Source organism: Lepidochelys kempii, chromosome 2, assembly GCF_965140285.1.
Source record: "Lepidochelys kempii isolate rLepKem1 chromosome 2, rLepKem1.hap1, whole genome shotgun sequence".
Taxonomy (NCBI): Eukaryota; Metazoa; Chordata; order Testudines; family Cheloniidae; genus Lepidochelys; species Lepidochelys kempii.
The window spans coordinates 154133408-154160598 of NC_136381.1; the positions used below are offsets into that span (position 1 = coordinate 154133408).

A 27191-nucleotide genomic window follows, 5' to 3' on the forward strand; every position below is an offset into this window, starting at 1 on the left:
ATTCACGATATGATGGAGAGACTGCTGAGACTCATCAAGCCCTTGGATCGCTACCCCTTCCTGCTTCTCTACGTGGGCACCAATGATACTGCCAAGAATGACCTTGAGCAGATCACTGCGGACTACGTGGCTCTGGGAAGAAGGATAAAGGAGTTTGAGGCGCAAGTGGTGTTCTCGTCCATCCTCCCCGTGGAAGGAAAAGGCCTCGGTAGAGACCGTCGAATCGTGGAAGTCAACGAATGGCTACACAGGTGGTGTCGGAGAGAAGGCTGTGGATTCTTTGACCATGGGATGGTGTTCCAAGAAGGAGGAGTGCTAGGCAGAGACGGGCTCCACCTAACGAACAGAGGCAAGAGCATCTTCGCAAGCAGGCTGGCTAACCTAGTGAGGAGGGCTTTAAACTAGGTTCACCGGGGGGAAGGAGACCAAAGCCCTGAGGTAAGTGGGGATGTGAGATACCGGGAGGAAGCACGAGCAGGAGAGCATGAAAGGGGAGGGCTCCTGCCTCATACTAAAAAAAGCAGGACAAACAGCAAGTTATCTCAAGTGCCTATACACAAATGCAAGAAGACTGGGAAACAAGCATGGAGAACTGGAAGTCCTGGCACAGTCAAGGAATTATTATGTGATTGGAATAACAGAGACTTGGTGGGATACTCACACGACTGGAGTACTGTCATGGATGGATATAAACTGTTCAGGAAGGACAGGCAGGAGAGAAAAGGTGGGGGAGTTGCACTGTATGTAAGAGAGCAGTATGACTGCTCAGAACTCCAGTATGAAACTGCAGAAAAACCTGAGTGTCTCCGGATTAAGTTTAGAAGCACGAGCAACAAGGGTGATGTCGTGGTGGGAGTCTGCTATAGACCACCGGATCAGGGGGATGAGGTGGATGAAGCTTTCTTCCAGTAACTAACGGAAGTTACTAGATTGCAGGCCCTGGTTCTTATGGGAGACTTCAATCACCCTGATATCTGCTGGGAGAGCAATACAGCGGTGCACAGACAATCCAGGAAGTTTTTGGAAAGTGTAGGGGACAATTTCCTGGTGCAAGTGCTGGAGGAACAAACTAGGGGCAGAGCTCTTCTTGACCTGCTGCTCACAAACTGGGAAGAATTAGTAGGGGAAGCAAAAGTGGATGGGAACCTGGGAGGCAGTGACCATGAGATGGTCGAGTTCAGGATCCTGACACAGGGAAGAAAGGAGAGCAGCAGAATACAGACCCTGGACTTCAGAAAAGCAGACTTTGACAACCTCAAGGAACTGATGGCAGGATCCCCTGGGAGAATAACATGAGGGGGAAAGAAGTCCAGGAGAGCTGGCTGTATTTTAAAGAATCCTTATTGAGGTTACAGGGACAAACCATCCTGATGTGTAGAAAGAATAGTAAATATGGCAGGCGACCAGCTTGGCTTAACAGTGAAATCCTTGCTGATCTTAAACACAAAAAAGAAGCTTACAAGAAGTGGAAGATTTGACAAATGACCAGGGAAAGAGTATAAAAATATTACTTGGGCATGCAGAAGTGAAATCAGGAAGGCCAAATCACACTTGGAGTTACAGCTAGCAAGAGATGTTAAGAGTAGCAAGAAGGGTTTCTTCAGGTATGTGAGCAACAAGAAGAAAGTCAAGAAAAGCGTGGGCCCCTTACTGAATGAGGGAGGCAACCTAGTGACAGAGGATGTGGAAAAAGCTAATGTACTCAATGCTTTTATTGCCTCTGTCTTCACGAACAAGGTCAGCTCCCAGACTGCTGCACTGGGCAGCACAGCATGGGGAGGAGGCGACCAGCCCAACGTGGAGAAAGAAGTGCTTTGGGACTATTTAGAAAAGCTGGACAAGCATAAGTCCATGGGGCCGGATGCGCTGCATCCGAGAGTGCTAAAGGAGATGGTGGATGTGATTGCAGAGCCATTGGCCATTATCTTTGAAAACTCATGGCGATTGGGGGAGGTCCCTGACGACTGGAAAAAAGCTAATGTAGTACCCATCTTTTAAAAAGGGAAGAAGGAGGATCCTGGAAACTACAGGCCAGTCAGCCTCACCTCAGTCCCTGGAAAAATCATGGAGCAGGTCTTCAAGGAATCAATTCTGAAGCACTTAGAGGAGAGGAAAGTGATCAGGAACAGTCAGCATGGATTCACCAAGGGCAAGTCATGCCTGACTAATCTAATTGCCTTCTATGATGAGATAACTGGCTCTGTGGATGAAGGGAAAGCAGTGGACGTGTTGTTCCTTGACTTTAGCAAAGCTTTTGACACAATCTCCCACAGTATTCTTGCCAGTAAGTTAAAGTAGTATGGGCTGGATGAATGGACTATAAGGTGGGTAGAAAATTGGCTAGATTGTCGGGCTCAACGGGTAGTGATCAATGGCTCCATGTCTATTTGACAGCCGGTATCAAGTGGAGTGCCTGATGGGTCGGTCCTCGGGCCGGTTTTGTTCAATATCTTCCTTAATGATCTGGAGGATGGTGTGGATTGCACCCTCAGCAAGTTTGCAGATGACACTAAACTGGGAGGAGAGGCAGATACGCTGGAGGGTAGGGATAGGATACAGAAGGACCTAAACAAATTAGAGGATTGGGCCAAAAGAAATCTGATGAGGTTCAACAAGGACAAGTGCAGAGTCCTGCACTTAGGACGGAAGAATCCCATGCTCCGCTACAGACTAGGGACCGAATGGCTAGGCAGTAGTTCTGCAGAAAAGGACCTAGGGGTTACAGTGGTCGAGAAGCTGGATATGAGTCAACAGTGTGCCGCTGTTGCCAAGAAGGCCAATGGCATTTTGGGATGTATAAGTAGGGGCATTGCCAGCAGATCGAGGGACGTGATCATTTCCCTCTATTTGACATTGGTGAGGCCTCATCTGGAGTACTGTGTCCAGTGTTGGGCCCCACACTACAAGAAGGATGTGGAAAAATTGGAAAACGCCCAGCAGAGAGCAACAAAAATGATTAGGGGACTGGAACACATGACTTCTGAGGAGAGGCTGAGGGAACTGGGATTGTTTAGTCTGATGAAGACAAGAATGAGGGGGGATTTGATAGCTGCTTTCAACTACCTAAAAGGAGGTTCCAAAGAGGATGGATCTAGACTGTTCTCAGTGGTAGCAGATGACAGAACGAGGAGTAATGGTCTCAAGTTGCAGTGAGGGAGGTTTAGGTTGGATATTAGGAAAAACTTTTTCACTAGGAGGGTGGTGAAACACTGGAATGCGTTACCTAGGGAGCTGGTGGAATCTCCTTCCTTAGTCGTTTTTAAGGTCAGGCTTGACAAAGCCCTGGTTGGGATGATTTAGTTGGGGATTGGTCCTGCTTTGAGCAGGGGGTTGGGCTAGATGACCTCCTGAGGTCCCTTCCAACCCTAATATTCTAAGATTCTATGGGGCCTTTCTGGCACGGCTATAGCCCTGCACCAACACCCAATGAATACAGAGCTGGGGTCCCATAGTTGATGTCATAGATCAGTAGAATCACCATGCCTTCTCTCACTTCCTACTCCTCGCCACATTTTAACAGTGATTTTTTAAAAACATTTTTAAAAGCTTCAATCCTATTTTACCCTTAAAGGTCACATCAAAGGATTTCTTAAAAACTGGGTTTATGCCTTTTTTTGTCTTTCTCTGATATCTAATGGCAGCCTGAAATAATTTTTTTTTTTAAAAAGCTTCTCTCTCTTTTGGAAATATCAGGAAGGCTGATGCTGGTTTTTCCCAGGGTTTACTGGAGGGTTTCTTGGGGTTACAGCGGTTGCACATTGTCTTTTTCTGAAAAAACTTTCAGAGCTTTCGATACACTTTCTTTTTTTTTTTTTTTTGCTGTTTTCATGGTGTGTCTGAATAAGTTTAATTCCGAATTCCCATACTGCCCAGATCTCAAAAGGAAGCTCTTTCCTTGCACATGACCTGGACGACAGGATCGGTCTGGAGAACTGCTCATGAGCCCCTTGACCCAAAAAAGATACCTGTTGTCAGTCTCGACACATTTGGTCCAATCAGTCAACGCTGGTCTCTGCTCACTCTGCTTCCATGTGTACAGGTTCATCTTCCCGCACTCTAACCCTACTGCGACGATGTAGCTGTTGAGAAGGAACAAAACTATGTTATTTCTAAAAAGGATGAATCAACAATCTTCAAAAAAAGACAACCACTGCCCAAGTCACACACATTTTCTGTTGAAACCTGCTCTTCAAATCAATATTTTATCATCATCAAAAGAACATGCAAATGAAAACAAAAAGGTAATGTTAAAAAAACCAACAAGAGAGCAAGTAACAGACCTAGAAAAGGCTTGCACTGACTAAAGTGGAAAACAAATATCACTTTCAAGTAAAAAGAAAAAACCCACCAAAAATGAATTCTAGAATGCCGAGGTAACAATACCTTTCATCAGGAGCAAGCACATGGCTGATGCTGACTGCAGTGACAGAATCCCCAACATCCAGTATTGAAGAACAAGGCTCGATTGCACCTAGCCCATTGCTTTCAGTGGCTCCAGCTGAGCCACAGTCACCCCAGATAATGACCTATTAGAAATAAAAGCAGCAACTGTTCCCTTTGATCTTTTATGTACCTGTGCTTAGGAACTAAGAACACGTCAGGAATAGCAGTAATTTTGTATTGTGCCGTGGAGGTAGATAGACCAAAACTCCTTTTTTCCCCTGAAATAAACAACAGCTTCTGTTTATAGGAATTCAAATCTTTCTTAAAAAAGAGTTTTGAGTGGTATTATTAAATATATTGGCAACAATATCTGGTAAATAGAAGTCTACTTGTAAGAGCTAAATGAATCAAGTTACAGAATCCTTGATTAAAAAACACATACACAAAATAACATGCAGCATGTTCTCCTTTTGTTGCTATACACAATAAAAAAGAAGCAAAATCACTGGCTATAATCTTGCACATGCTTACGGACGTGCTTAGCTTTATGCATCCAAGTAGCCCCAATGACTTCCATGTCGCTATTCGTACATATGATACAGTTGCTAAATCCAAAAACATTTATTTCAAATCAATGCTTACTTTATACTGTTCTTTTTGTTAGTTCCTTTTGTATTAGTTACCTTTTTGTCCCGACTTCCGGTAATGAAATATTTGCTGTCTGGGGTCCAATCACAAGACCAAATGATCCGGCTATGCACAGCTGTGTTTTTGTCAGTGTATGCAAAGAGGCTGAAAACAGGATCTGGAATAAAGCAAGTAAACAGAAGAAAAATTCTTGTAATTATCTTTTGAAAAAAAAAATACCTGTTCTTATTTTGCTTTGAAAGCAGTACAGGGAGGGGACCAAGGCTACAGAAATAATCCTGTACAATCCCACCATCAGCTCCGCGTGACTTTAGTGGGAACTGGGGTAGTTAGCACTTTGCAGGACGGATCAAGCCATATGCCTGTCATATTTATTATATATGAACAGCGACCAATATAAATATAACTAGTCAGCCTAATTACAATAAAATACTGTTAGCTGTAATGCCAGATGATAGCAAAAACAATTTTATCTTCTGCATGCATTTCTCTCACTCTGAAAACGTATCCATGTCTATAAGAATACTCTTTCATATTCTATTTGGCCTAATTCTATGATATTCTGTTTATTTTTGATAGTATCTTAATAAGTACATTTTAGTGACTTTGAAAAGTATTACCAATGTAACTTTCATTTTATCATGATGTGTGCAGAAGTCACTGACCCAATAACAGTTCTTCATTCTTTACTACAAAAGACTCCAGTGATATTGCAAATTTTCAGAATCATGCAGTCTTGAGTAACAATTTTTTATTTTAACAACAGAAAAGCACTCATTAACTGCAATGGAAAAAGCAGTAATATTAAATTTTAATAAGCTTTTAAATTTCTTGGGATGGCAGTAAATGTAATTTTACTTTAAACTGACTTGGTGATGTGTACTTTGTAGACAGATGGGTTCTGGATTTGTACATGAAAAGAGAATCTCTTCCGTCCACCTCCCACAGAGTACTCATGATCCTTAACTTGGAACAGTGTGTGCTATTTGGAGTTTAAACTAAATGTGCCAATCTTATTCCTACTGCTTTATTAAAGTAACACAAACTAACAAAAGAAGTTTTTCCAGTGAGAGGAGTACTGTAAACAAGCTAGCAAGATTAGCGATAGATTGGACTGGCATACTTAAACATCAGTAACACATCCTTTCAGAAGTTAATGAGCAAAAAATCTTGGGAAAGTGAGAAGTACAGCAGATTTTCTTCTCATTCATATCTTAACCTCATCTACAAAGTAAAACACCAAAACATTTTTCCTTCCTTTCACACAAAACTTTAAAATAGATGCTGAAACTTAACTGAAAACAACATTCAAAGTTGACTGCTTTTCTGACTGAAATCAGTGGAAAAGACTAGATCTCAATTAACAGAGCTTCCTGCCTGTTTCACAGGAAAATGGTAGTCTCTGTGGAATAAGCTCAGAGCCTTCCACAGCCACAAAATGTTGAATTTTTTACTTATTTCTTTAATTTATTTGCAACTTGCATTTACATTTTTGTAATCCCCACAAATCTCTCTGAAATGTTTTTAAAAACCTCACCCCCTCAAAAACAACAACAACAAATGAACAAAAAAAACAACCAGTCCAAGAACCACTGGAGTTTCCTTTTAGCAGATTATTTATGGGAGATAACATCAAACATCAAAATCTGGGGATATTTAACTTATTTAGAAGAATCAACACAGCCAATTTTCATATCTGACAAAACCAATGGAAATTTAAGTGTTAATCTAATGTACTATCAGGTAAGAAAGTTTGTTTTTAAACGTGATTTTTAACGTAATAGTGCTGCTTTAGGCCTTGTCTACACTATATAGTTTTGTCGACTTAAGTCGACTTTTGTCTGCAAAACAGTGGAGATACACACACTAAAATGCTCCTCCTGCTGCTGTAACTCCCTTGCTACGCCAACATAAAAAAACCCACCTCAACAAGTGCTAGAGCTTTTTGCGACCCCGTTAGAGTGACGCAGCATCAGTATAGACAATGTGCATGATTGTGTTGCCCTAATTGGCCTCCAGGAGGTGTCTCCCAATGCCCATCATGACCACTCTGGTCAGCAGTTTGAACTCCACTGCCCTGAAGATACATCGGTATGTGCCCCTCCCACATCTAAAGGCCCAGGAAATTTGAAATTTCTCTTCCTGTTTGCTCGGCGTGCACAGTTCATACAGCATCTTCCCAGCTGACCATGCCAGCTTTTCGCAGTAGACACGCTCCTGCGTGGAGCACACCAGAGCTGTTGGATCTACGGAGTCTATGGGGAGAGGAGGCTGTGCAGTCGCAGCTTTGCTCTAGCCATCGGAACTTTGATACTGACGGTTGATTGCTGGTGGCATGCAGGAGAAGGGGCACAAGAGGGACAGGCAGCAGTGCTGTACTAAGATCAAGGAGCTGAGGCAGGCGTACCAGAAGGCCAGGGAGGCCAACCGTTGCTCTAGTGTGGCGCCGAAAACATGCTGCTTCTAGAAGGAGCTGCACGCCATCCTCGACAGCGATCCCACCTCCTCCTCCTCCTCCAAGTGCCTACGGATACTTCAGGGGAACTAGAGGCACCAGCCAGCAGACTCAACCCCGATGACAAAGTGGTGGATGAGGAAGTGGAGCTGGAGGACGATGTGGAGCACCCAGCAGGGTTGTCCAGTGGTGTGGTGAGTCAGGACCTCTTTTCCACTCTGGAGGCGTCTAGCCAGTCCCTGCACTCTGGCTCTGGCATGCAGGATGCAGGAGAGGGGAGTTCTGATAAGTGCTCATTTTGCTTTGATACTACACAGCGAGAGGAGATTGAGCTGTCATGTACTTTGTTATATGGTAGAGAAGGGATAAGGGGCAGAAATTAACAATAGAGCCTGTCCATATATGCAGTGGGGCCATGGTGGAAAAGTTTGTTAATGTACATAGGGATGTCTTGGGAATCCTCCACAGAGATCTCTAGGAAACTTTCCTGCATATATTCGGCAATCCTCTGCTGAAGGTTCCTTGGCAGAGCCTCCTTGTTTCTCCCCTGGCTGTCGGAAACTTTGCCATCCCACTGTGCAACTTGTCACCCTCTGCCACTGGACCTCTGGGAATGGATTGTGGTGCATCATGGGGACGTGCTCGCTGTCTTATGATGCAGTTCTTTCCATCCCATCATTCCTTGAGCTTCCTACTTCATTTCATGCCCTTTTTCAGCAGTCCTTATAAACTGTGCACCTGCCATCTCTGCCTGACAGTATGGATCTTGAGCTATTGACCAGTCTGGTGATGAGCATTATGAACACCACCAGTTATTTCATGAGCTGCAAAACAGAGAGTGTGAATCGGCTGCCATGGAAACAAATAATTCAAGATTGCTGCTGCCACTGTAGAGCATTGGTACTGGGCTCAGGAAACAAGCTCTGAATGGTGGGATTACATCGTGATGCATGTATGGGATGACGAGCAGTGGCTGCAGAACTTTTGGATGCACAAATCCACCCTCCTGGAACAGTGTGTGGAGCTCACGCCAGCACTGCGGCACAAGGACACCAGAATGAGAGCTGCCCTCACTGTGGAAAAGCAAGTGGCAATTGTTGTGTGGAAGATGGCAACTCCAGACTGCAACTGGTCAGTCGCAAATCAGTTTTGAATGAGAAAGTCCACCTTGGGGGTGGCGGTGATGCAAGTGTGCAGGGTCATTAATCACCTCCTGCTATGAAGGACTGTAACTCTCGGTAATGCGCAGGAAATAACTGATGGCTTTGAGGCAATGGGATTCCCTAACTGCAGCAGTGCGCTAGATGGAACACATCCAAATTTTGGCCCCCCAACCAACTTTCAACAGAGTACATCAACCGAAAGGGCTACTTCTCCATGGTCTTGCAGGTGCTAGTGAATCACCAGGGCCGTTTCACTGACATCAATGCAGCACAGTCAGGGGAGGTGCATCATGCACGCATCTTTCAGAACACTGGAGTGTATAGAAAGCTGCACTCTGGGACTTTCTTTCCAGACCAGAAGATTCCAATGAGGAATGTACTTGCCTCCTGCATTCAGCAAGGAGTCATTATTCCTACTGTCAGTGAATGTAACTCCCTCATTTTACTGTGCTGTTAATACTGCTGTGCTCCCTACCTTTCCCGTTGTTCCTAGCCCTGCTACTTTCCTTTCCTACAAAGCACCGGGGCTGAGGGGTTGTTACCGCCTCAAATAAGGAAAAGGTTGTATTAAGTCTGGACATAAAAGGATTAAGGTTATTGTTAAATAAGATGCATCTAGATATGGGGAATAAATGTGTGTGTATGTAAATAGGTGTGTATAAATAAATAAAAGGGGGCTTAGTCAAAAAGCCAACCCTCCTGGCTAAATTGGTAGTGAAACAATGCCTGTGCCCATGGAAAGAAATAATGCAACAACAAAAGAATCAGGCCCAGACAAGCAGGCAAATGCAGTAGAGGACGTTAAAAGAAAGAAAGAGAGAGGTTAGCTCTGTAGTTACTGGAGGAAATTAAGCAGTGAAATTTTGTACAAACGTTAAAAGAAGGTGTTACGAAAAGAAAATTCTTGGTTTCTTTGCAGCCATTCCTTTGGCGAAAGGGCACATTTCTCTGGAGGAATTTCTGTAAATAATCCAGGCAAAAGGTTATTTAAGTGAAATCATTTAACTATGAACAAGGTAGTCAAATTTGCTAAAAAACACTCCTGGTGTGTACAATCTTTCTTTTATAAGTTTAAGATGAATTGGTGTTGTTTTAAAATTGTAAAACAGAAAAATACTTTTGCCGAACAAAAGAAACTAGTGTTATTTAATTTTGGTATTTAGCATTTAATCCTTAAGGTGACTTAATGCTTTACAAGATTTAAAATGTTTTTAAATAAAGACCAAAGTTGTGGCTGCAGCAGGGCAGTCAAAGTCAGAAAAATGGAAAAGATTTTAAATCTGTTTTGGTAACAAATAGCAGATAAAAGCTGTAGTCAGTGCCCCACACTAAGTCTTAAGGTGGCTCTGTATAATCAACAGTCACTTTGCCAAAGGAAAGCCAAACTGGGCTGTGTTTTCCTTTTCAAATCAATGTGTGTTTAAAAGCAGAAGTTAATTGTGTCCTTTTGAGACAAAGTCTCTAACGGGCTGATACCTTTGAATCCAAAAGCAAGCCAAGAATGTCTGTGTTAATGCAAATCACCTAAATAATAAAGATAGAAGCCACTGAAACCTGACCTGCCTATAAAATAAATACAGAAAAATATGGGAGTAATTCCTCAGTTTTGCCTGCAAACAGCAAGGGTATTTCTAAAGAAAGGAATATTTTAAGCAGTACTGCCAACAGTGTGTAATCTGCCAGCAACATAGTGTTGGTAAAGCTGTCAAGGTTAGGCAGGCAGCACATCCCCCTTCCTGGGCATCTTTTGTAAATGTTCAGCTTGATTCAAATGTTTAAATGTTGTAATTGTAAGTATGTGTTAGTTTTAGTAATGTATTTCCCTGTAAAAAGGAAGATGCCAAAACTGTTGTAAAACTTTGTACCACGACTTGCCATACCTGTGAGTAGCAACAATAAGAGTGTACCTAATGTTATTGGACAAATTATAAGAAGTTATGTGCAGCTTTACAGATCCAACACAACCTCCACTGCCCCCACCACCTGCAGTCTGCCGGGACAGTAAAACGTCAAAATGGGATTTTTAAAAATAAAACTGACCAAGTTCTGTGCTAAAACAAATGTAAAGTGGCCAAATGCTCTCCCATTAGCATTAATGAATATGAGGGCCACTCCCAATCGAAAGACTGGACTCAGCCCTCATAAAATTCTAACAGGGTGCCCAATGCGACTACTGGCTGCGCCCCACTGGCCCTGGCTCAGACGGACAGTCATTTAATGAGTAACACAATGCTTAATTATTGTCAGACACTAACGAAATGTGTTAGGTCTTTTTATATACAGCAGCCCTGCCACCCACTGAAACCAGGAGACTGGATCTTCACAGAGATCCATCAGCGAGGAACCATCCTAGCCCCATGCTGAAAGACCCTTATCAAGTCCTGTTAATTATCAACACTGCTGTGAAGTGCCGAGAATCGACTACCTGCCCATGTTTCTCACTGTAATGGCTCTCCGACTGATGATCAGTCTATCTTTCCTTCTGGCATTGTTGCTCCTTCTGGACAGCAGGAGTGAAGGACAAGGTGAAAAGCCGGTAACCTCTCCTTTGTCTGCTGACAGACCCACCGTGCCTTTGAAGGCACAACCTCTCCACCTGAGGACATAATAAAGCCTCCCACCAAGCAAGGTGATTGTGCTAGTAACCTCTCCCTTGCTGCCTCATTGCCAGACAGCTAAGTGAATTAAGACTACGAAATCTTGAAGAATAGCTTGCAGAAGCTAGCCAAAACTACCTGAAGATAAAACTTTTAATATTCCTCAGCCTCTCCTTCTTAACAAACTTAGGGTGGGGACGGGAAAGTAATATTTTTCTAGATCTTGACCAATCAGTAGCCTCACTAGTAAATAATCAAACGTATACCCAAAAAGTTTGTTCTGGCACCGGAAATTTTGCCTGTACTAAAATTATCCCAGTAACGGATAATTTAACCTGTCCCATATTGTAATATGCCCCTTCTTATGCCATTGGCGCTGATGCCTCTCAACCTTTTTGTGAAGGTGTCGAGTCAACAGATGTGGTCTAATACTTCACGAGGAAGAGGTGCGTTGGGACACCGACGGACTGTAATTAATGCCACATTAGGGACCATTAAATTCACATTGCCCTTATCCAGTTTTTAAATTACCTCTACATATCCAAATTGCTGTAAAGGGGCTGCCATCAGGTTAGCACAGCAAAGGGCCTGGGTTTCCCCTGGAAAGAAAAGGGACTTGGCTGGACACCTATGGGATGGTGCAAATAGCGTAGCGGCGATCTGAGTATCCATAAGAGTCAAGAACATGAGGAAAAAATTGGGACACTTAGAAAAAGCCACAGGCCTTATTACTGGAGCACAATTGACCCAGACACAAGCAGGAGTAGGTGAATTAGGTATTATTTCCACCCTCAGTGTAATGACCCAGAAGCTTGTAACAGATACGGTGCTTAGTATTGCTGGGGCTGGAAAGGCATTGAAGTGGGATCAGGCTTGTTCAGAGGTTCAGGATTTCCTGAATGACCGGCTCACGGCCATTCGGAGGGATCTTGAACATCAGGCATGGCCCTCTGCCCTTACAGCCACCTCTGGAGTACCATCTGATCCGTGGCCAGGGAGACATGCTTGCAGATTCTCTGGGTGGAAATGCAGATGTTCGCAGCGCTCCTTCTAAGCATACGGGCCGGTGAGAGGGGTATGGACTCCCACCTACAGAATCCTGCTGGGTCCGTGGGGAGGATGCATGTGGGATTAGATAATTCACCGAGACATTTGGGAACTTGAACTACCTGGTATGCCCAACCGATCTGTAGTCAGTGCTCCTGGAATAACGCCCCTCATTTGGGTAGGGATTGGAAGTCAATGGACACTCTGGCCGTTAGAACCCCCTCAACTTCAGTGTGTACGTAAACTAAAACCAGGAGAGGTTGTCACTGTTCATGACAACATTTGTTGGGAGGGTATGGAACATGGGACTACCCTGACAGGACATCTACTTTTCCAAGCTAATAATAGCTGTATGCATGTTAAGAACACTACCTTGAATGATGTACATTTTAACCTCACCATGGCTGCAGGCAATCATATCATTCATTGGCCTGCGGATAAAATTCTACAATTAGCCCTTAGATTCCAAATACCCTTTAACTGGACTACCCTAGTGCCTGACCAATTCCAAAATTTGCTTTCAATTCTACCAGAGGTTCAGAAAATTTCCAACCTACAGAGACAGATTCACATTCTCCAAAATATATATCAAGTTGAAAAGAATGCCTTTCATACAGCCTATAGGGAGTCTACCTAATGTACTAAGTATGATGCTTTGTGTTTTGTGACTAAGACTATTCAGCAATCTCAACCCCATCGTTTTATTGCCATAGAAATTTTGTTGTTTTTATTACTGTTTGGTATGGGGTTATGTTATTGCTGTTGTAGTAGATGTGTTTATCATTGCCTGTCTGGTCGTAGACCTTTTAAGCTCAATGTAAAGGAACAAGTGGCACTAATGATTGTCAATAAACTCTAGGATAACAGGAGGCAAGAGTCAGCAATGAATGTTTATGAGGAAATGCAGGTAGTACATGAGGGAGAGAGAGAGGAAATTAATAAATTAATGTCCATGGAGGTATGACAGAATAAAGTGAGGCCTCATAGGGGGGGAACTGTGAGGGAAAATTAACAGGACATAAAACTCAGGTCAAGGCCCTGACTTTGGTCAAGATTGCCTGCAGGCCGTAAACTGAGATCCTGCTTGCTTGTGTGTGTCAAGGGGTAGGAGAAGTCACAGTGGAAAGTCCCCAAAACAACAATGGTTTTCTGTGCATAAGGGACACCAAGGGGCAGGATGGAAAAGTCCCCAGACAGAACAAATTTGCAATAGTCAAGCTCATGAAATATATAACTGCAACAATTGTGTTAGAAAGGTCACTGACCGCAAAAGAACAGAGACAGTGAATAACAGGAAGGGCCTAGTGGGGGAGACGCTTCTTTTTGCTTTTGACCAGTGTTAATTTTGCAATGTATTCCAAATAAGGTAATTAATACGGAAGTATGTGTAATTTGTCTGTGGTTTTAAGCTTTAAAAAGCTGTGTGTGCTTTGCAGCAGGAGGCAGCTACCTGGAGTTGTTACCCCCCTGCGCTTGTAATCAATGAAGGAGCCTCAGGCTTGTTCTGATCCAAACACAATGCATGGTTATTTTTCCACGATACGCGCATGGATCCCAAATCCCACGTTCTAGCAAGGGTCCAGTATTTATTTTACTGATATGTTTATGGCTAGCTTTCTACATTTTAATCTACTTTGTGACTGCTCCATACAACAATAAATGTACAGTATTTAAAAAGAACCATGTGAACAATTCTCTGTTTCCTAAAGAGTGAAAAAATAAAAGTATAACAAGATGTCACAGTGAGATATAACAGAACCTTATTAATTTATTGTTAAAATTGTTTTAAAAGCTAAACTTGTTTACTAGTTTCAACACCTCTTTTTGAATGGATACACCAATGCCATGCAGCTTACCTGATTGCAATGGTTTGTTATCTTGATTTTTCCACAGTGACCAATTCCTATCTCTGGAAACTGCTAATAAGAATTTGTCATCAGGAGAAAATGCCATCTGAGTAACAGTCAGATTGTGAAAAGACAAGCTTTGCAGCTGCTTCCAAGAAGTGGTGCTCCACAAAATAATTGCTGCGTGTTCTTTTTTAGAGGCCTGTAAGTACAGGGACAAAACCACTGAAAATGAAGGAAAGGAAACAAAAAACAAAATGACACCACCCTAAAATATTAGCATGATTTTTTAAATGCTTGCAACTGAGTTAAAACTGAATTTTCCTCTAGGTAGTTCCAAGTTTTATTTTCACTCACATGTTACTATGATAGTAAGGATGTTTCCCGCTTAAACTTTCTACTAAACCCTGGAAGATGACAACAGTGTATGTATGAATTCTGACAATTCACTTTCTTCTTAATTTGTTCAACACCAAAAATACCACAAATAATTTATTATTACTAATTTTTGTACATTCATTTGCACATGTCTGTAAGGCCAAATATACCCATTTTATGGAATGACAAACTGCGGTACAGAAAAGTTAAGTGGCTTGCCCCAAGTCACTGGGAGTCAAGTAGCAGAACGTAGACCACAATTTAGAATCTGTCTCCCAATCCTTTCATAATGACAGGTTTCAGAGTAACAGCCGTGTTAGTCTGTATTCACAAAAAGAAAAGGAGTACTTGTGGCACCTTAGAGACTAACCAATTTATTTGAGCATGAGCTTTCGTGAGCTACAGCTCACTTCATCGGATGCATACCGTGGAAACTGCAGCAGACTTTATATACACACAGAGAATATGAAACAATACCTCCTCCCACCCCACTGTCCTGCTGGTAATAAGCTATTACAGTGGGGTGGGAGGAGGTATTGTTTCATATTCTCTGTGTGTATATAAAGTCTGCTGCAGTTTCCACGGTATGCATTCGATGAAGTGAGCTGTAGCTCACGAAAGCTCATGCTCAAATAAATTGGTTAGTCTCTAAGGTGCCACAAGTACTCCTTTTCTTTCTCCCAATCCTGTGATCCAACTTTTAGACCACAATCCCTGTCAATCTGATAGCATATAACCCTTTTCAATAAATGGTGCTAAAATCTCTCTTTTCTTACCTTACATGCTGAGGCAATTATAGTTTTTGAATTGTTACAAGCAACACAAAATATTTCATAGCCATGTCCATATCTGAAATGGAAAATAAAATTATACAGATTACACAATCTTGGTGATACGTTTCAAGATTTATATAGGTTTTTTTAAAAAACACTACTTATGTACAAATTATGAAGCAATCTCAAAAACAACAATATGAGTATGTAATCTCCTGCATTTTGTTACAGACCTCTAGATCAAATCAATAAAGGAAGCAGTATTTAAAAGGGAATTCAAATCCTTCACGAACAGAGTAAAAATGCGTTTGCCATTTAGTTTACTGTTGTTAAATATCTATATTAAAATAGCGGTTGGAGGACCCAATCAGAAACAGGGCCCCATTGTGCTACGTGCCGTACAAACATATAAAGACGAAGTCCCTTACCCAAAGGGTTTACAATCTAAAAATGACAAATGACACATGGGTTTTTTTTTTCAGGGGTGGGGAGGTACACAATTATATAATACATGAACTCCCCCAACACAATATATGCACATCAACACAAATCAGCCAGTCTTTCCCCAATACCTTTTTTGCACAGTTCTAGAAAATCACATTCACTCACGTCTAGGGAACAGGGTGCATCCACTCTGAAGCACAGCCACAATGTAGTGTATTGTCTGAGGTGTATCACTGTTGTGCTAGTAGCAAAGGGTGAGTGAGATTCTGGGTAGAAGACTAGAGGATACACACTACTGGATGCCTTAAGTTAGTCTTTTTTGTGTTAGGTGTGTTATGTACAGACTAACCTGAAGTGACACACCACATAGTGGCGTTATGTATTACATTTCCCAGATATGGGGGGTGGGTTGGTTGGTTTTTTAAGATTTTGGAAGGGAGCTGCAATGAGAAGAACAGGATCTTTGTTAAGCTGATTGTCTTGGAACTTCACTTTCACGAAAGGGAACTTTTATGAAGGTTTTTTTCTTCATGAAAGTAATCAATGCCATGCTGAAAACCTTCCTGTACAAAACAACAACAAGAATGATGTTGGATTAGAGAGACTACCACCCCCATGTTCTTGAGCTGGCTGAATCATTTCACAAAGAATAGGATCCTCAATCCAGCAGCTGTTGCTTTATCAAAGACCTTGTTGTCTGTGCAATTGTTCTCAGCTGGTTGAAGAGCAAAGCACTGTTTTTCCCCCAGAAAGAGAGGATGAGATCCCAATTTAAGGACAAAATAGAACTCAAAAGAACTTAGTATAAGGCCTTTCTACACTACACACTTTTGTCGACAAAACAGTGGATGTGTAGACACTGAAATGCTCCTCCCACCGAAGTAACTCCCCTGCTCAGTTTTTCAGCATTCTTCTTGAATTGTGGACAGTCACACCAGTACCAACTACAGAAGTAAAATATCCTCTCCACTCTTTCTCGATATTCCCTGGTTTATACATACAAGCATTATGTTAGCACTTTTGACCACAGGGTTGCACTGGGAGCTCATGTTCATGACTCCCATGTTCTTTTACGAGCCACTGCTTCACAAGATAGTGTCTTCCTGCATTCTGTTATGGATGGGCTACATTCTTTGTTCCCAGGGTTCTGCTCTCATCTAGATTTCTTTATTACTGATAATCTTGTTAGCACACATATTATTCAAATCCTTTCTTTCTAAAGGATATTTTTTATTATTTGTATTATACTAGTGATAAGCGGCCTCAGTGAGAATGTAAGCATAAGCTGCCTAATTAGCAGCAGCTGTTGTCCTCAAAGCAAAATTCAGATGGTCAACAAAATGTTTGTTAAAGATGAAGCCTCATTTGATAAAAATACAAATTAAAAAGAGAAAAAAGCTGGGAACTTTTTTCTTCTATAGAAAGGGCATATACAGTGTAGCATGAACAGCCCCAAAATGTGATCCTTGTCTTTCTAACATTAATACGATTGTGTTCCATGCAAAATGAGATATCCCTAAATCTCCTGTTATTCTGGACACTTAGATGTTTAATAACGTGTTTTGCATTCTTCTCCTCTGTAGAAAAACAATTATTATATTTTAGCACTTTTCCTGGCAAATGAGTGATTGTTTTCCTAAAACTGTCCAAATTTTGAGCACCGGGCTCTTTCAATGGCATTTCTTATAAAATAATGTCACTACCTGACTTTAAAGATTTTTTAAAATGCTCATAAGGCATGATTAAGTTGGCAAATGTATATGGCAAGCAGGTGCAGCCACTAACTCTCTGGGAAGTTGTTGGTGCAGTTCTTGGTTTTGAAAAGCTAGGGAAATCCTGCTCTACAGACTCTTAGCTGGAGGGATTCAGTTGAGAATGGTGGGAGATGAGGGTGAATGTACTCAAGTATGGCATTCTTGCATCTCTTCAAGATGCCGTTTTGTGCTCCACAATCTAAGCTTTGTTTTAAAGCAAGTGTCTAATTGTCATGGTTGCAAATAAAATCCTGTAAATTTGAACCGAGTGTAACACTGAATCATAGAAGATTAGGGTTGGAAGAGACCTCAGGAGGTCATCTAGTCCCACCCCCTGCTCAAAACAGGACCAACCCCAACTAAATCATCCCAGCCAGAGCTTTGTCAAGCTGGGCCTTAAAAACTAAGGATGGCAATTCCACCACCTCCCTAGGTAACCCATTCCAGTGTTTCACCATCCTCCTAGTGAAATAGATTTTCCTAATATCCAACCTAGACCTCCCCCACTGCAAATTGAGACTATTGCTCCTTGTTCTGTGATCTGCCACCACTGAAAACAGCCTAGCTCCATCCTCTTTGGAACCCCCCTTCAGGTAGTTGAAGGCTGCTATCAAATCCCCCCTCACTCTTCTCTTCTTCAGACTAAATAAGCAAAGTTCCCTCAGCCTCTCCACGTAAGTCATGTGTCCTAGCCCCCTGATCATTTTCGTTGCCCTCCACTAGACTCTCTCCAATTTGTCCACAACTCTTCTGTGTGTGTGTGCGGGGGGGGGGGGGGGGGGGGGGGGAGAGAGAGAGAGGGGGGACGACCAAAACTGGACGCAGTACTCCAGATGTGGCCTCACCAGTGCTGAATAGAGGGGAATAATCATGTCCCTCGATCTACTGGCAATGCTCCTACTAATGCAGCCCAATATGCCATTAGCCTTCTTGGCACCAAGAGCACATTATTGACTCATATCCAGCTTCTCATCCACTGTAATCCCCAGGTCTTTTTCTGCAGAACTGCCACTTAGCCAGTCAGTCTCCAGCCTGTAGAAATAAGAACTAAACTAGATACTATATCGAGGAAAAATGGTTGATTGAAAAACTTATTAAAATTCCAGGGTATATTGCCTTTAGGCAAAATTCAAAACTAGGTACAGGAGGAGGTGTTTGTACTTTCATTAGGGAAAGATTAAACTACATAGGAATAAGTCTTGAATATAATGCTGTTGAAATACCAGTACAGAAGAGAAATATTTCTTTAAGGATTTATAATATTTATAACCTGCGTGGGGAAATTAGAAAGCTCAGAATCACAAGAAACAGTGAAGAATGCTAAAAGACCATGTATTACTTGAGGTGATCTAAATAGTCATAATAAGTTATGGGAAGTAGGACAACTGATCGTAATGGCACAGGCCTAGAAAGATTTAATAGACAAAAACTATCTACAGGTTTTAACTGATGGCACACCAATTAGATTTAATGCACCAGATGGTAGGTTTTCTTACTTAGACCTGGGAATAACAACATCAGTTATTGCAAGCAAATGCAACTGGGAAATAGATATGGAAGGAGAAATGGGGAATGATCATTTCCCTTTACTTTTCAAGGACAAAGTAAGGCTGAAGATAATGGAAAATTACCCACCTAGAATTTTCAGACAGCTAACTGGGAGCTATTCACAAGTAAAAATATACTGAATTTGTGAATGATCACTGTGTGAGTGTTGACACAAAGAATTTCAATGACAACGTAATAAAGAGGATAATAGCAGCAGCTACTCTAGCCATACCTAAGATGTTAAAATACCCCAAAACTAAAAACTCACTTCCATGTTGGAATGAGGAGTGTGAAATGTCAGTTAAAGAATAAAGCTTATAAGAAAGCAAAAATTTACAATGAATAGTGAAGATTTAATGAAGTATAAAAGAAGTAAGGCAATGCCACAAAGCACTGTAACAAAATCAAAGAAAGTTGGAGGAAGTATTATGAAAGGTTAAATAAAGATATCAAAGCATCAGAAATATACCAGAAAATCAGAATGAATGAATGGAATTCAGAATAAGAGAAGTTACATCCCAGGTTTTATTGGAACTGACAACATAGTTAGAAGTTCTTATAATGAGAAAGCAGAAGTTTTAGAAGAGACTTTGAAGAGTGAGTAATGATGAAAATCGAAGTGCAGTTTGCCACCAGATTAAAAGAATTCATTGAAGATCTATAATGTAGTTGGGGAAATCATGATGCTACTATATTGAATAAAAGTTTTTATAATATGCAGGCACTACAGAAAGCTATTGATATAAGCAAAACTATATACCTAGGCAAAGATAAAATAAGCAATATACCAACTGCAGGGAGAGAAAGTCTACAGTCAGTATCCCAGGCACTAAACGGTACACATATCTCGAAGGCACAGGACTGGAGCAAGCATCTGTGGCTGATGCAACACAAGGTCTAGGAATTATTTGTTGGACTTGTTTGTTGAACTCTGTAACCGCGAAAGGGGTAGGGGCTAACTGGTGACCTGGCCAGAGGGCCAAGTTACCAGAAGAAAGACTATCGCAGAGCAAGCAATGAGCAGGCACCCAATGCAGTGAGATTTATATTCCCCAACCAAGATGTAAGAAGACGCACTAGTGGTGAGTGGGCAACCCTCTTATAGTTGGCCTTAGTTTGTGGAAAGAGCTTGGAAGTGTAAAGATTACCCAGACCTTATTTTTCCACAATTTGATTCCTGCTTGGTGTAAAGAAAAAACCTCTCCCAAACCTCACTGTATGAGGAGGAAACAAACAGTGGACTATATTCACAGCTCACTGAATTAAAGGAAGAATAAGGAGCTACATTTTCAACAGAATATGCACACAACTCATTTTGCCCTGGCATTGCGTAATAAGCAAAACTTTTGTGCACAGGTAAAATTGTGTAACTTTCGAAGTTTGCAGTAATCACTCTGATGAAATTAATTCACGTACTGCTGAAGTAAGCAATCAAGAACTTTCAAATATGATATAGGATATCCATATACACATTTCTGAAAACATTTTGGTGTCAATCGCAATAGTGCTCCAGGGTGCAATGGTTCAAACACACAGTATTTACACAAACCTGCTGCATACTAATTCTATATTGCGATTTTCCAAAAAGATTAGTGTAAATTTTAAATTATATCATCTCTCAGAATTTGTCACATACTTTACATGGCAGTTAGGTTATGCAAACACTTCAGCTGATTTTTTTATAGAAACATTATCTAATCAATTAAATATTTATGAAAATTCAATGTTATTTTTTTTCAAATTCTGCTGATGGAGTTAAAGCTTGAATATTTAGCACAGAAATGCAGATGCCAAGCAAGCTATTTTTAGCAAACCAGTTCCTAACACGGTTTTCTAGCTGCTACGGCCACATGCAATCTACATTATGTGCTTTCATGTTGCTTTTAAGATTAATGCTGTGCAATAAAATTGAAACCCAAGAATACTTTACATCCCACTTTCTATTTATCAAAAAAGATTCTCTTTAAAAAGATGGAAATCAATTAGATTAAATAAGCCACCCACAACCCCACCCCTAAAATGTAATATAATTATGATTTTAAGTAATGTGGATCAAAAAATGTCAAGGTTGCATTACTGCATAAGAATCCAAAATAGTGGATATACTGAAATGCAGCTAGACTTCTCCCCCACACTTTTAGCTGGTTCTCCCTGAGGCAGGGGAGAATAAATTGTTAATCTTGAACTTTAACTTTTTAAAATAAGAAAAAATATGAATACTTTCATCTTGGACACAGAAAGGCGGTAGATCAATACAAAGAGAATCCCAAGGACATTTTGATGTGAATTATGGGCCATTTGTAGGATGGGCAAGAGAGCGTGGGAAGACCATGGCATGATGATGGGATTCCCCCCTCTGTTGGAGACTATCAATCACTTTGAAAAAGAATCTTGTGTAGGTCTATTCTATAGTAAATTAGTCACTAGAGCTTGAAGCATAGTCTATGAGCTGAAGTCACTACCACCAGGAAAAATGACCTTCCTTGTATCAGATTATGACCCTCAGAGCATCCCAGTGCCAGAAGATAAAAGGCTCCCTGGTATCTAGCAGTGAGTTTCAGCTGACCTGACCAGCCCACTATATCCCAACTCATTGTTGTCATAATCTGTATCTATAAGGTGTAATGTAAGGTATCATATACAAACTGGTAACACAATGTTCCTGAACATCACTGTGCGGTGAACACATGCAGGGTATGTACTAAGAATTATGTGCTGGAATTACGCTCTTAAAATGTGTTCAGCTAGCAATGCGTAAGCTCAGTCTGCCCTAGACAAAGGTACGTGTATTTGTTTGCCTGATCAGCCTGGTTCTCAAGCAGAGACAATGAAGGTATATTTGCATACAAGATAAACAAAGCTATCAGCTAACAATCGGGAGGAGAAGGCAGCATGAAAGAGAGACTTTGTCTGGGCTTACTTTTCAAAGAATACATTTCAAAAGTTTACTGGACCACAAAAAGGAGGGAAGAGAACCCCTGTTTTATCCTTCACCTGAGGTGACAAAGAAACTAAACACTTTGAACTCTCTGAAGGGTCCAAGTTAAAAAACTGGTCAGCCATCCTGGAAGAAAGACTGGAAAGAAAAATGCCTTTGAACCAAAGACTAGTTTATTAAATTTTGGTCTTAGATGCATATTTTTATTTTTGTTTCTTTGTAAACATTTCTATCCTTATTCCTTATATTTGGTTTCACTTACTTATGTCCTTTTGTTAATAAACTTGTTTTACTTTTAACATAAACCAACTTAGTGCTATGATTGAAGTAGAGGATGTCTCTCTTTATAGGATCAGCAGGCTTGGTAAATTTTGTGGATGCTACAGTAAGAGGAGCTGAGCACTGTAGAGAAAGATATCTCTGGGGAACTCAGGAACTGGGGTTCACTGATTGTTACCTGCTGGACAAGATTTGGACTGGCAGAGCATCTTGAAGAGTTTTCTGGTAAGGCAGACATGCTGATGTGTCAGCTTAGCAGCAAAGCTCCTACTTGCTGAGGCTAAGAGGGTAAAGTGGCTCACAGTTCTGGGAATCCCAGCTGACTGTCACACAGATGCATACAGATCTATGCAGCAGGGGTATTTATCTGAAACAACTGCTTGATTCCAGTTTCCTTACAAACTGGACTGAGTTTGGTGGTGTTCTTGTTCAGACTTGCTCTATGACAAGGTTTACTCTGATCAGAATGAAGCCCGATAGAGTGTTATGGTCCCACTGGATTCACCCATTCTCCCAGGATTGGGTTTTTAAGACAGTGAAACCTTTTTCAGTCATTTTATGACATTTCAACACACCATTAATACCAAGAACACATATTTTTGGCATTTAGGAACAACAAATTCCAATATATGCTGTATTTATTTTTTTATTTATTGTGTGTATTACTTTTACCCAAATGGTTTATATTAGTTGGCATGACTATATTAAGTGAAAACACTTCTCAGGATTTATGTTTATTGCAAATGCTGTGTTCTCTGTTTCCATATAATCCTGGAGAAAAAAGCTTCAATGGATCAGAAAGATCTGTGTTTGCATAAGTGCATTTATGTCTGAGAATATAGTACAGCTTCAGAACACTGCTTTTGGCTATCATTATAGGCTGCTGATATAAGCCCTTTAGTCTTAATGTGTCTTAATATCAGTGTTTTAATAGGATGCAGGTCACAGGGGGCTTTTTAATAAGAGGGTTCAAAAGTGTTAAGCCCTACATGAAGCTGACAAGGAGCTATACTTGACTGCTATGCTACAGACATACCACCTTGAGAGACATGGAAATAGCTTATTTAAAAGTATATCAGTTCCTATCTATCCAGTGCAAACTTGTATACTGACCCAGATTAAAAAGTTTCTTACAACCTACATACTGAACATGCACAACATTAAAACAACTAGCAAAAGAATGAATAAGAGCACTGGATATTAAGAACATAACATATTACTGCAATGGATGCCTTATAAACATGTATTATAATACTGTGTACAAGACTACATGAATCAGTTACAACAAGAGCTTCTAAGACATTTTGTAACATTTCTATATTTATATAAAACAAAATAACTTACAGCTTTTGAATTTCAGGCCATAATGTATTCTGCAACAAATGATCTTCTGTGGGAGGTTCTACAAGACATATGCATACATTTTATTCAAATTTAGTATAGTGTTTTTCTTTATCAGTTTATCTCTCTGTCCCAAAGGGTAACACCCAAAAAACCTCATTCTAGTAATGAAAGCAACTACTAATTCATATAAAATACCTTTTTTATGTTGCATACCTGTAAGGATGAAGGGTTGAAAGTAAATCTGATTATACTGATTCGAAACACTATTAAACTTTTCTTCCTCATCAGCTGGTTGAGCTGCCATATCACCTGTCCAAAATAAATATTTAATTCAGCCACAGAGAAAATACTTGACATGAAAATTTGGTTACAAATAAGTAAAGAGATCCTATTAGTTTTACCACAGAAATTATCTAGATGAGATGTGTCTATTTCAGTAATATCCTACTATGCAAATTAGGAATTACTTATTTAGGATAAATTCAAGTATCTAATGTACATCTAGGGAAGCAGGGGGAAAAAGCCTTTGTCAGACAAATATATAGTATGAAATGGAAAACTTCTTACTTGATTTTCTTCTTTCTGGGACTGACCTCTCCCTGGATTGGAGGCATTTGGTCTGTCTCTCTCTTACAGAGACTCTAAGGGAGTTCAGACTCATCCACAAACCTCTAGGAGTTGGCCATGTGCTTCTCCCCATGCACCAGAGGAGTATTTTCAAAGATGTGTGGAAACACTACAGCCAAGATTTTAAAAACAGGTGCCTAAAGTTAGCCTTGTAAATCTATATTTAAGCACCTAAATAAGGGGTTAATTTTCAAAGGTACGAACTCTGCACTTCCCATGAACTTAAATGTGAGCTGCTGGCTGCTCAGCACTTAAATACAGTAGGTGCCTAAAGTTAAAGTAAATTAGTAAATTAAAATTCAACTGTTAATCTGACCCTAAAGAGGCCACTGAAAAGTTACCAAAAGAACTTATCAGGTGGGGCAGACTCAGGGAGAGGTCAGTCTCAGAAAGGATGCTATCAAGTAATAAATTTTCAATTCTGGAAGATGACTTCTCCAGAGAAGATATCTGGCATACAGAAAGCACTAAGAAAAAATATAAGCAGGGAGGAAAAATGAGGCAGAACAGAAAAGAAAATATGTCAGTGGACAGAACACTTGTTCTACCTAGTGCAAATAGGAATTGGCTGCTCTCAGGCCCAGACATCTAAGGTAGAAGGGAATATATAAAGATCTTTTCCTGAACTGGTGAGTTCCACAAATATATACAGTGTATATTTTAACTGTTTTTAAAGTCACATCAATCATGTGCTCCACTCGCTTTCATTTGCTGAGCCTTTGGGGTATGGGGGGCGGGGGAAAGAGTTAATCTTGGTTAGGAGTTATTTTGACCTAAAAATTAAAAACAGTTACCTACCTTTCATAACTGTTGTTCTTTGAGATGTGTTGCTCAAGTCCCTTCCAAGTTGGCATGTGTGCGCCACGTGCACAATCGTCGGAAGGTTTTTCCCTAGCGGTACCCACTGGGTCGGCTGTGGAGCCCCTTGGAGTGGAGTCTTCATGGCCGTGTATATAGGTCCCTGCCAACCCACCACCTCTTCAGTTCCTTCTTGCTGGATCCTCTGACAGAGAGGAGGCAGGTGGGTCTTGGAATGGACATAAGCAACACATCTTGAAGAACAACTGTTACGAAAGGCAGGTAACCATTTTTTCTTCTTTGAGTGATTGCTCATGCTGATTCCAAGTAGGTGACTCCCAAGCAGTCCCCTGGAGGAGGGGTCGGAGTTCACCGAGTTGCAGACTGAAGCACTGCTCTACCAAATGCGGCACTGTCTCTAGCCTGCTGCGCGATGGCGTCGTGCAACATAAAGGTATGAACAGATAACCAGCTCGCCGCCCTGCAGATGCCCTCAATGGAGGCCTGCGCCAGGAGCGCTGCAGATGAAGCTTGCGCTCTCGTGGAGTGAGCCGTCAACGCTGGGGCTGGTGTCTTTGCCAGGTCGTTGCACGTCCTGATACAGGCCGTGATCCAAGAAGAAATTCATTGGGATGAGACCAGAAACGCTTTCATTCTCTGAGCAATGGCGATGAAGAGTTGCGTCAACTTCTTAAATGGCTTTGTCCGCTCAATGTAAAAAGCCAGCACCCGTCTGACTTCTAGGGAATGGAGCCTGCGTTCTCTATCATTAGCATGTGGCTTTGGGAAGAACATTGGTAAAAAGATGTCCTGATTTGCGTGAAATTGTGAAACAACCTCAGGGAGAAAAGCCGGGTGTGGCCACAACTGTACCTTGCCCCAATAAGACACTGTATAAGGGGGCTCAGACAATAAAGTTTTGAGCCACGTTATTGCCACGAGAAATGCCACTTTCCAAGAGAGGTAAAGCAGAGAACAAGTTCTAGAGGTTTGAAAGGGGGCCCCATGAGCCTTGAGAGGACCAGGTTAAGGTCCCATTGGGGGACCAGTTCTCACACCTGGGGGTACAATCTGTCTAGCCCTTTAAGGAAGCATCCAAGCATGGGGTTAGCAAATACCGACCGTCCTGCTGCACCCGGGTGGAAAGTGGAAATAGCTGCCAGGTGCACCTTGATTGACGAGACTGCCAGCCCTTGCTGCATTATGTAGAGTAAGTAGTCCAGTACAAAGGGGATTGAGGACTACAGCGGAGGGGTGCCATTCTGTGCAGACCAAACAGAGAACCTTTTTCACTTGGCTAGATAAGTGGCAAGAGTGGAAGGTTTTCTACAGCCAAGGAGAACCTTCCAAACCGAACTGGAGCACTGAAGCGCTAACGTGGGTTTAACCATGGATTTTCCATGTGGTGAGGTGGAAAGACTCTAGGTTGGGGTGCTGAAGGAAGCCACAGTGCTGCGTGATGAGATCTGGAATCATGGGCAAGGTCATGGGCATGTCCACCCAGAGGCTCAACAGCATGGAGAACCAGTGTTGGCGGGCCACGCCAGCTCTATGAGAATCAGTGAAGCCTTGTCCTGCTGGAGCTTGAGGAGGACCTTGTGGATGAGACGGAACGGCGGGAATGCATACAACAGGCGCCCCACCCACGAGAGGAGAAAAGCATCCACCACTGAGCCAGGGCTGTGATTCAGGAAGGAGCAGAACTGCTAGCTCTTCCTGTTGCCTTGTGCTGCGAACATGTTGTGATGTTGCATTCTATACGATTTTATGAAAATATGCTAATGAGTGTGAATATAATGTAACTGGAATATGCTTCATGCAAAAGATCTCTTGTAAGGTATCATTACAAAGCTTATAATCTACTGAGTGTGGCCATCCTATTTGTATAAATGTATCACTCTTGTATCTGAAACTAGAAATATGAAATATAACTTTGAGGGGTTTCAGAGTAGCAGCTGTGTTAGTCTGTATTGGCAAAAAGGAGTACTTGTGGCACCTTAGAGACTAACAAATTTATTTGAGCATAAGCTTTCGTGAGCTATAGCTCACTTCATCGGATGCATTCAGTGGAAAATACAGTGGGCTTATTGTAATTATGCGAAGTGTGGGCCATTAATGGTAGTTTGGAATCTTGATGGCTCCCATTAACTAGAACAATTGACTGTAGA

At 41.5% G+C, this 27191-nt stretch overlaps 1 protein-coding gene across 4 annotated transcripts in view; it reads right to left on the reverse strand.

The window, feature by feature from the left end:
• The window catches only part of ELP2 (elongator acetyltransferase complex subunit 2), a 121473-nt gene that overhangs the window by 2946 nt on the left and 91336 nt on the right, over positions 1-27191 (reverse strand). For all 4 annotated transcript variants that reach the window (XM_073332468.1, XM_073332469.1, XM_073332467.1 and 1 more), the window contains 7 exons: positions 23812-23907; positions 23599-23656; positions 15295-15367; positions 14150-14342; positions 5067-5188; positions 4384-4526; positions 3966-4079 (listed from right to left, as the gene is read on the reverse strand). In XM_073332468.1, coding sequence (XP_073188569.1) covers positions 3966-4079; positions 4384-4526; positions 5067-5188; positions 14150-14342; positions 15295-15367; positions 23599-23656; positions 23812-23907 — 799 coding nt within the window. The remainder of the gene's footprint in view (positions 1-3965; positions 4080-4383; positions 4527-5066; positions 5189-14149; positions 14343-15294; positions 15368-23598; positions 23657-23811; positions 23908-27191) is intronic.